General features: G+C 38.8%; 1 protein-coding gene across 1 annotated transcript; it reads right to left on the reverse strand.

The window, feature by feature from the left end:
* Positions 1–222: 222 nt before the first annotated feature.
* On the reverse strand, positions 223–10,371 carry Rpe (ribulose-phosphate 3-epimerase). Its single transcript, XM_089238478.1, has 5 exons — positions 9,981–10,371; positions 6,133–6,240; positions 4,688–4,822; positions 2,856–2,942; positions 223–474 (listed from the first exon to the last, which is right to left on the reverse strand). The coding sequence occupies exons 1-5, from the start codon at positions 10,218–10,220 to the stop codon at positions 352–354; spliced, it is 693 nt and encodes a 230-aa protein (XP_089094604.1). The 5' UTR covers positions 10,221–10,371; the 3' UTR covers positions 223–351.
* Between the last annotated feature and the right edge of the window lie 825 nt (positions 10,372–11,196).

Consider the following 11,196-nt stretch of genomic DNA (forward strand, 5'->3'; position numbering starts at 1 on the left):
AAAAGTTGCTCAATTCCTAATTTCTCAATGGTTCTGTGCTTCTATGCCTTTCGAACACAGATCAGCTGAACTGAACCAACAAGATAAGCATTCAGCTCTGAAGCACAATATTAGCCTATACTGTATAACTGGAAAAGAGCTAGATGTCATACAAAATGCCATCAGGACATCTCAAATTTCTTACTAAAAAAAGAGACATTGTGAATAAACATTAATTCAATATAAAGTTATCAATATTTATTTTAAAAAATCATACCAAAAAAGTTGGAATCTTCACAATTTGATGGAACTATGTTTCAGTATCTGGAATCCGAAATATACAGGGTTTTTCTTGTAAGAAAATATTTAATATTAACGCTCTAAGTTAGATTTCACTATCGCATTCTCCACAGATCTTCTTAAACCTGAAATGACGTTCGAAGGGTTGCTGCTACCAGTGATTGCAGTTCCAGACACGATGAGATTGGCACCAGCCTGTGAATAACAAAGAGATGCTATTAAGATATTTACATGGTGCAATCAAAAAGGTTCCTGAATTCCACCCACAGAAAATGATGGGGCTGAGTTACAGAGAAATTCACCCAAAGGAAATTTGACTTGTGACATTCAAAGGCATAAAGCTAAGGCAACCTGTTAAAAAAAGAAAGAAAACAGCAGAACTTTTTCCCCTCTTACACATTATCATTCTTCTTATTTTTGGAACGAATGAGCAGCTTGCTCGTGTGTCTCCAAATTTCCCACTGAAGTAGGAAAATATGGCACTGAAATGTTGAAAGACTTACACAACCAACATATTGCCAGATGCATGGGAAGAAAACAACTACAGTGCACTGCACCAAATGTGTTCACATTGGGACTCAGGGATTCCAATAACAATAACCAATTGATAACTATACTCGAAAGAACTATTGTAAGTATGAGTGCCAGAGTGGCGTGGTTGTGCCCAAGTGGCATGGTGGTAAGATGCTCGTCTACCATCATGAAGGTTGTTGTCAGGGTCCTGGGTTCGAACCCAAGGAAGAATATAGATAATATATTTTCCCTAACAAACTCGAGGCAACCACCGATAGACAGCGCCTTCACTTCCAACCCATCTCACTAATGGCAGTAAATTGCAATATAGCATATTGCCAACATATTGCCAGATGCATGGGAAGAAAACAACTACAGTGCACTGCACCAAATGTGTTCACATTGGGACTCAGGATTCCAATAACAATAACCAATTGATAACTATACTCGAAAGAACTATTGTAAGTATGAGTGCCAGAGTGGCGTGGTTGTGCCCAAGTGGCATGGTGGTAAGATGCTCGTCTACCATCATGAAGGTTGTTGTCAGGGTCCTGGGTTCGAACCCAAGGAAGAATATAGATAATATATTTTCCCTAACGAACTCGAGGCGACCACCGATAGACAGCGCCTTCACTTCCAACCCATCTCACTAATGGCAGTAAATTGCAATATAGCGATATGGCCAGAGTTGGTGTTTGATGAAGTAGAGTGGCGTGGTGCTAAGATGCTTGTCTATCACAGTGAAGGTTCTGCTAGGTCCCAGATTCCAACTGTGGAAGAATATAGATAACAGATATTTTCCCTAATGAGCTCGAGCCAAACACTGATAGATGGTGCCTTCATTTCTAACCCAACTCTTTACAGTAAATTACAACATAGATGGAGTTGGTGTTTGGTGAAGTGGTTGTAAGTGTAATGACTATTTGTCCCATTTGTTCAAACAGGATAACTCCATTCTTGTTTCTAATATAACAGATTTAAAATGCACAAAATGTTAAATCATGCATTCTCCCCCCCCCCCCTTCAAATTGCTCTAAAACAGGATTTCCCCTCCTTAAACTAAAATCCTTTTTTTAATTCAGAAATTGTGACGAGTTAAAGTGGAACTGCCTAACACAGTGTTTCCCAAACTGGGCAAAATCATCCATGGAGGTGATGGAATGGGTAGAAGCTATAATGCAAGATCCTACGGGATGGCTTGAGTTGACGGGGTAGGGAAGGGGGGGGGGTGAGAAAAAAAATTCTGAAGAAGGGAGCAACGGAACACAAAAATTTTGGAAACTCTGGTCTGATGTGTATTGCAAAATTACAATGTGCTTTATAAAATTTTTGTAGATAAGGAAGCTTCCTGATTTCCAAAATGGTCTTGAAGGTTGATAATAATATACAAGGAAAAAATAAGTGGTTTCAACCTTAGCTTTAAAATATGTGAAAAGAAAAAAACTTTTGACGAAAAAAAAAAATTATAGGTCTATATAAACTGAAATCCTGTTAATTATACATAATTTTTTTTACCATATTACAATATTGGTCCTGTCCATAATTAGTTAAAATTAGTGAAAGTGATAACAGTAGCCAAACGATAACATTATCGGTGATTCTCATGAGCTATTTCTACTTTAGTTACTGTAGCTTCAACTGAATTGCTCAGAGCTGTAGCGTTTGTCATCTTCTGTTTCTAGATCAAAATACAGAATGAGTAAAACATGGCCACATCACGACAGTCTACGAGACATTTTTGTCAGAAAAATGTAGTACTGTCATCTATGAAGAAAAATATGAACTAATACTTTAAATTTAATAACTGTGTATACTTTGTATGTAAACTAAGAAATTAACAGTTTATTTTAAAGAAATATATAATAAAACTAAAAATCTGTTGTGTAATTTGATATTTAGGGCAATATAAATTGATTTTCAAAGTTGTCACTCTATTCACTCAGTATTAAAAACTTATGAACATATGAAGTATTAAGAAAGGTTCTTCACAACCATGTCTAGAAAAAAAAAGCCTACTTTTCAGAGGCAGGCTCATTTACAAAGAAAAAAATTTAATAACGAACCTCTGCACATAAGTCTATAGTACTCGGTCCTACTCCGCCATCGACCTCAATGTCCAAATCGCTGTAATTTGACCTCAGGAACTGGACCTGTGAGGATTTAAAGCATTATTCATCAGGTTTTTCCCAATGAATTTGCACATTGCAAACTTTGAATTCATTCCCAGAACATATACTTTCCCCATCAAAAAAACAAACAAACACTAAGAAAGAATAGTCCAATCACTACGAAAATTGGTAAGTTATATAACATGTTGTTATGCAAATGATTACTGTGGCAAAAAAATAATGCAAATAGGCCTATTCCTGCCACTAGACAGTGTGAAAGTGTTTATCTTGCTCTTCAAAACGACTCCAAAGACTGCTTTGTGCGTGTGTGTTAAACAGGCTCCGGCCCATCTCACTCAAAAGATAAAGAGAATTGTTTTCATCTGCAGAGGAGATTGACAGGGCCAATGATGTTACCCCAACCACTGAATTGCAGATGCTGTATTCGTCAGCATCGCACCAGATAATTTGCAGACAGAAGATAGGTGTCAATATTCAATTGCTATCCTGCTTTGTGTTCAATGACGGTCATGTTCGCCAATGGCAAACCAGTGGTCAGAGGGCAAATAGTGCTTTTCTTAGGAAAGGCATATGCCCTAAGCGGAATGTGCCAAAATCTGTGACGCGTCGCAGAACAATTAGCGCTACTAAACTGCTACTACTTTACTGCAGAACAATTTGGAAGAATTTTAAGAAAAAGTGCAAAAAAACACTATTACATGTATGGGGATTTTTACCACAGAACATTTCCAGTCAGCTGAGGGCTCGTCGCAGAACAGTGCCAAACATTCTGCTTTGGGGGGCATATGGACCAACTGCAAGTGTGGTAGTATAGGAAGCCTTCACTCATAACAGCCAGTCATTTTGAATTCTGATAAGGGAAACCGTAGCACCTTGATGATATGCCCAGGAAATTCCGCACCTACACATTTTACCACTTATGGCAAGGGCCCAACAGACATTATTCAGAATGATAATGCTAACCTAGATATGACAAGGGTTTCATCAGAAATTCTGTATAAAAAACCATTCAAGACCTTTCTTGCCCATCTTATAGCCAGAGTTAACACGAATTGAGTAGGTACGAAAGGGGGTTGACTACTTCATCACACCGTGAGCTTGCAGGAATTAGAGGCTCAGTTACAACAAGTATAGACTAATCTGCCTTAGGCCAACACACAGAACTTTGGTTATGCAGGCATACGCCAGACCATATCTTTTCTTGTATTTGGCCTCGAAGCAACTCAACAAATTACTATTCCTTTTGATGCACTCAACACTAAAAATGATCCATCTTTATAATATTGTGATTATTTACACATTTTACTATGGCAACTACACATGTCAAGTTTTTTTTTAATCTGTTGAATGAAGTTTTCTTCTTGGTGCATTATTTTTCCCATTTTTGACAGAGTATAAATCTAACCTAAAAGAACATTATTAAGTATGAGTAAATAGTTCTAATGAAAGATGCAAAATGTGCAGATGCAAGTTATAACGAAGCATGGTGTAACAAGGAGCTATCATAGCACAGATTTCTACCTGCGTTGTATCCGAGAACAAGCGCTTGAAGAATGAAAAAGTTCATTGGATTGCATTATGCATCAATACAATTAGTTGTAACTAGTACTTCCCAATATCAAAGACTTTTTCACATCCAAAAGAAAACTTTTTCAAACAAGGTCATTAAGGATCTTGAATTAACAACATAGGCCTGTAGACCTACACACAATAATAAGTTGATCAATTTTTATGCATCACTAGAAAAATACTGATAATCGCTTTACTTTTCCCATCATGTCTGACATGAAGCTCTGTCCACCAAATCCTGGTTCGACGGTCATGATCAGGACTAGATCGACATGTTCCACAAAAGGTACGACAACTTCAACTGGAGTGAGAGGTTTCAATGCAATGCCAGCCTGTGATATTCGGATACAAAATTAGTATTAAATAACAATCTTTTATACATACAGAATACATCGAATGAAAAATAACGAGTAGGAACATCACTTATAGTGAGTAAATGATGTTCGATGACAGGGGCGTCTCAAGCCTACCCGCTGCACAGGTGCAAAGCCTCAAGTGAAATTCTTGAAGACAACCGTGGTGAAGGCCGGAACAGAACTTGACACACAGCCCAGGTTACACTGGTATTAAAATATTTTTTTTTAACATGAAGCAGCACATTTTAAACTGTATATAATTATTATTAATAAACTGTATTACTGAGTGGGGGCACGAAAAGACTGACTTACTCCTTGTGAAAGAGTACATTCTTGTTTCTGGAATCGTGATCGCACTACCTGTCTAATGCCTCAAGTTTTGTCAACCATCTTTTTCGGCAAAATATGGTCCAAGAGTGTGATGGAATTAAAAAATTTTCTGCATCGGAAATTTTTTTAAATTTAAATGTCCAACTAAAAGTCTGTATAAGCCGCCACCCCTAACAACCTGCTGCCTGGGTGCACTGCACCCATTGCACTCTCGCTTAAGCTGCCCCTGCTCACTAATCAGAAGTCTGTCCAGATGAAATTTGGGTCAATTTTTCCACACCTTCACAAAATTCAAGATCCAAAAAACAAACCTTTTACAAAATACAAATTAACAAAACCATAAATTTGGCATTTCATTTCTTTTGCGATAAATTAACTTGATTATTTCACTTCCTCCAAAAAATTACATATTTTTTTCACAAAAATAAGAAAAATTTTCACAAAAACAGGACCCCATGTAAAGGTCTGCACGGGCCCCTGCCAATACTCTTTAGCCATTAATTATCAGGAGAAAGCTATTCCGATTTAAAAGAAGCATAAACCCTTTATATTAGGCCAGAGCCTGACAAATTGAAAGGTAATTTGGGCACCAGCCAAGTCTTCAAGGAGCCAAGGATATTGTTTTCAAGGATGAACAGTTGGTTCAAAATGGGAGGAGAAGGGCGGGGGGGGGGGGTCAAGCTTACCTGCAGAGCTTCATGTCCTCCCAAAGATGGTCCTTCTGGGAGGATGACAGAGCTTTATTCTAGGGTCCCCAGGTTTGTTTTTTTAAATATAAGGCCGCACACTAGTGTTTACAGAATACGTGTGGTCATACCTACCCTCCTGACTGAAGGTTCCCTTGACTGCGGCCATAACATGTGAAATCACAGAACAGCTCAAAACAGATTCTAGGCTACTTTACTTACAAAATTTTGTTCATTTCACCGCTATTAACGATAATTACCTCAAATTACCTTCATTCCTGCTTCTTTCACTTTACGGATCACATCAAGGGGTTTCTCCGCAGCTTCATAGTGGAATGTGTATTGCTCAGCACCAGCATCGGACATCGGCTCAATCCACTGAATGTCAAGGAAAAACAAAGATAAAAATTAGTCTTTTTGGATTAAAGGATACAATTCAACTCGTGAATACATCGTGCATCTTAAAAGATAGCAGAAAACAAAAATACCAGGATGAGATCCAGCTGGCTGTTTATCGACTAGGGCTAACAAAATTTATTCCGAAATTGGAGTGGGCAGCACACTCAGTTGATGATTATGAGAAATCACCAAATGGAGAATCTTAAATTCAATATTATGTGATACTTTTTTTTCACTTGAAGCAATGGTTCTCAAATTTACATTACCTGTGGAGGATCCTTTGTCTTCAGTCAAGGAACAATGCCATAATTCATCCATCCACAATTCTCTTAGTCTAGTCCTACTTACATGAACTTCTTTTTCACTACACCCTCCCATATTTACATGTGGCTCTCTTTCCCTGGGTCATTATTTGCCAAGGAGTCCCTTGTCCTAATGGCTATGATGTGCCATTAGGACAAGGGACTCCATACCTGTGCCTCTCTTACCCCTATATATATAGCTACCCATTTACTCATGTATGACTTGTCCTAATGATCCATATTGAGCCATAACTAACATTTGGGCTTTGTTTCATTAGTGAACTCTATTTTCCTGTCATTTGCCAAAGGCTGATATGGGATGCCCCTACCCTTTTACACTATTTTTGACCACTTATTCCCCAAATTGACTGCCCTGGGCTATAGCACGTTTAATCATAAATATGCCCAGTCTATATGCAACTCTTTTGGTCGTTCATATGCTTTCACATTCTCTAGATCACTTATTGATCTCCTGACACCTCGCTCTCTGGGTCACTCACATGTTTGCATACTGTTTTGGTCACTCATATGTCTACCCTCATCAGACACTCTCTAGGCCAGTGTTTCTCAACCGCCGGGCCGCGAGAATATATTCATTACCCTTTCATTTTTCAAAGTATTGTATTTTCACGAATAACTAATTGGTTTATTTCACTATTATGGTACATATTATTTTAGTTTTTCAGTCTAAAAATCATACAAAGGAAGATGAAAAACCCTCCTAGAGTTCAAAGTCTTCCAGCCGCAATTGTAAATTATAAGAATTTGGAGGATTCCTCTTCCCCTTATCGCACTGAAAATCCTTCGTTTTGTTGCAAGGCCCAAAAGAAAGGAACCATGTCTCTGGTCCTTCCCTCCCCCTCGAAACTAGTATTTTTAATTGTGTTTTTTTTCTTTTCGTATTTTTGAGTATCAGTCTTCATGAGACCCAAACAATACAGCAGGGGTGGGGAATGTTTTTCCATACTCTCCGTCCCTTTCTCCGAAAATATCCTACTGCTTCAGGGCTCTCTCTGTTGACAACCAGATGACCCTGTCATTTGCGTGTCCACGGTTTGCCATTGTCGGCACCACAGAAAATGTCCTGAAGACAAACAATAATGCCATAAGAAAACTCGATATCCCAAGTTCCTTGGAGACTTGAAAAACATCTGTGCTACTCGCAAAGCTGCATAACTTCAAAGGGGAATAATTGTGAGTGATTAGGAAAATTTCCGGGCAATAGAAAACCACCATCGACCATTGGACCGTTTATTTATGGCCAGTGGTAAAAACCTCTTTACGATTTAGTATGTGTTCTCAGAAAAGAACGAAGTATTTCACATATGCGTGGCAAATCTCAGAGACTAATTGTGCTAAGTGAAGCACCATCTGTATACAGAAAATATTGTGTTTTTGAATCGGTCATCAAGGTGCCCATAACTACTGGTGATAACTCGAATACTGTTTTCTTTGCAAAAACGCAGTGAATTACGTTGCGAGAGTTTTCGTTTTAATTTCTTTTCCAGAGTGTGGATAGGTTCACAAATCGCAATTTTTGTTAAAAAATAGAGAAAAGTTTAAGTTTTAGAGTAGAAAAATCGCGATCAAAGTTTTGTAATTTATCAAGTTACACATCTTAACATAAGCATCTATCCTGAATATACCGAAAAGTGTTTCGTCCAAAAATGAACAATTTTCTGCTCTTCAGCGGACTTTTATGATGACGAATTTTTTTAATATCATTACCTTCTTTCTACCTAAGATTAAATGTAAAGTTTGATTGTAAAATATATTTTACACTAAGTTATTAAAAAAGTGCTAATAAATAAGTGCTGCGTTGATGTCAGCTCAAAAAAATTCCATTGCCCACTATGAATGAAAACTTCATATTTTTACACACTATGCTAAATTAGTCTGTAGAATTGAATATTAAGACGTCTCGATTGATTTGTGATCAATTGAATTTTTTAATGAGGTAGAAGCGCTGAAATGAAGAAAACGTTGAGGGGGGCTAAAGGTTGCCATTTGTCCCGTATATATGGGCTCAAGCCCTTATGCAGGAGAATGAGTGGAGCGTTGCATTGTATATTGATAATTGGTGGCTCAGCCATCTCGTAAAATATATTGGGGATGCTCAAACAGCCTCAGTACCCAGGTTCCGGCGCTTAAGCAATGACGATGTTTACTGCAGTTGCTGATGAAACGCTTCGTTTATGTTTTGACTTCTGCACGTTATTAATATATTACCAGAAAAAAAAATGTTGCATCACTCCGCAAGAAAATAATGAATTCAATTCATTATAAATGGGTTTTAATTAATTAATAGATTAAATTAATTAATCAATTAAAGACAGGTTTAATTAATTAATTGTTTGTTTATTAATTATTAATTTCTGAACGAGTAAACTATTCCAGACCGGGCCGTAAACTCACAGCAATTTGATTCACCGGCCGCGGTTCCAAAAAGGTTGAGAACCACTGCTCTAGGCCACTCCTATGTTTGCACACTCTATAGGTCACTTACCTACCTGCTCTATACGCAATGGCAGATTTATGAATTTGCAGGTCTTTACTAATTCTGTTCTAATTTTCTTGTACCTGTCACATACCACCCATCGGGAACCACTGATTCAATTTATTCCTCTATTTTAACACCCCACCCCACAACTACCTGCAGATCTGCAAACGGTACAAATGTAATTGAATAATTACACTTCACTCAATTCTGAAACATAAATGGCAGCACTGAGAAATTAGACAATACTAGATTTCTACTCAGATTGTTAAGTACACACATTTACACTTCTGGCACAACTTACTAGGAGGTAGTAAATGGCCTGTAGATGGCAATAGACCCTCGTAGTACTCGATTTGAAAGAAAGATCCTGCAACATAACCCCTAGACTGAGATCAGCTAGATTCCAAAATAAGGATTTTTATTAGCCCCTCTTTAGTAAATTCATAGTGGAAAAAAATATCTATTCCTAGTTCCATAATCAGGCCTACATCCTGAAGAAGGGCTCCTTGGCTGGGATCTAAAGTGGATCCCTAAGCCAGACTTTCCATGAGCTCTCTGATGGTAAATTTAGTGTGAAAAAACAAAAAAAAATGACGAAAATTGTCCTCAGCCCCAGCGCTAGAGCCTGGTCAGCTTCACCCTTGTGAGGGCCATACCTGGGAACCCCCAGGCTAGAGGCCTACTTGCACATCACAATTTCGGGGGCATAATGACTTTTTAAACTTGAAATGCACAATAATTCATTCTGTGTTTATTATTTGGCAAGACAGGAAAGCCCTGCCCCAAAAAGGGTGTGGCCCAGGGCTTTGTCTTTTCATGCTGCGAATTTACTGTACAGGGGCCACCTAAGGATCCTAGCTGGGGAGGGGGGCATAAGGAAAAACTACATGTTTCAACTCTCAGAAATGCAATATTACCTTATCCGGATCCGACACCATCATGTGCATGTCAAAGAAAGCTCGAGGCAACTTCTTCTTGAGACATTTGACAACGGGATGTCCAAATGTGAGGTTGGGTACGAAGTGTCCATCCATGACGTCCAGGTGGAGATAATCCGCTCCAGAATCCAAAAGCTTCTGCGATTCTTGGAAGATGTCCGCCAGGTCGGCGTTGAGTATCGACGGCCCGATCTTGCAGCGGACTGAGGAGGACGCCATCTTTGATCCGGTCTAATTAACCCGGGATTATAACACTATCTATTTATATCGGCGAGGATAAAAAACAAACTTGTTTACGCGGGACTCCGATAAACAAATCTGATTACACACACACACGCGAACCACGTGACAGACGACAAACAACCGACGTGTTGCCAGATGCATGAAGAAAACGAGTAGTTTTCAACTGTCTACTTTAATTATACAGAATTATGGTTTTCGAGACTACTTCTTGTTCCAGATCGGGAAACAGTACATGAGAAATAAGGTGAACATAGGGAAATTTTTTGGTTTCTAGATCATAGTTTATACTGTCATCTACAAACAGTAATATCAACTAACACTTTGGAAAACACTTGCATTTTCAAAAAAGCCATCTATCTCTTTCTAAACCGTCCTACCCGGGGACCATTTACTGAAGTTAAGAGAGGCTACTAATGCCTCTACTTCAGCGCCTCTCGCCATAGTGCGTGAAATAAGGGCCAGTGGTGTAGATGGTAGCGTGATTGCCCGGTATGCAAGAGGGCTTGGGTTCGAGTCCCAGCGGAGACGCGATGACTTTTCTTTCCGGGTTCACCTCAGCATAATATCCGGAAGATAACTGTTTCCTTGATAATAATGTTTGTTTTGCTAAACTATAATTGGCCGCTGTGGTGGTCGAGTGGTTATAGTGACGGACTCGCGATGCGGAGGATCCGGGTTCGAACCCCACAGTGGTGGCCGGCTGAAGTTGGTTTTCTATGGTTCCTAACTTCAAGGCGCAAATGCGAGCCGATCTCTCCGTTAAAAAGTCTCGCCACAGAGAGCAACAGTCCTACAACGATAAATCATTCAATCATAACACTTCACTCATAGTTAGAAAAACTGGTGGCAGATGGCAGCACTACACATAACAAGCATTACAGAGAAACAAAAAACTTCACGTCAGGTTTCACTACACGTACACGCACATTCACGCATGTACCGATTCGTTGGG

Source organism: Pholcus phalangioides, unplaced genomic scaffold (genome assembly GCF_987345545.1).
Source record: "Pholcus phalangioides strain wild (caught in Gottingen) unplaced genomic scaffold, Ppha-v1.0 ptg000010l_1, whole genome shotgun sequence".
Classification (NCBI taxonomy): domain Eukaryota; kingdom Metazoa; phylum Arthropoda; class Arachnida; order Araneae; family Pholcidae; genus Pholcus; species Pholcus phalangioides.

What these genes read in the sequence shown, in the direction of transcription:
- Rpe (XM_089238478.1), bottom strand. Translation starts at nt 10,220, where the DNA reads ATGGCGTCCTCCTCAGTCCGCTGCAAGATCGGGCCGTCGATACTCAAC. An exon ending in TGTCAGACATGATGGGAAAA is followed by an intron (nt 2,943 to 4,687) that starts GTAAAGCGATTA and finishes AAATCCTCACAG; the next exon opens with GTCCAGTTCCTGAGGTCAAA. An exon ending in CTATAGACTTATGTGCAGAG is followed by an intron (nt 475 to 2,855) that starts GTTCGTTATTAA and finishes TGTTATTCACAG; the next exon opens with GCTGGTGCCAATCTCATCGT.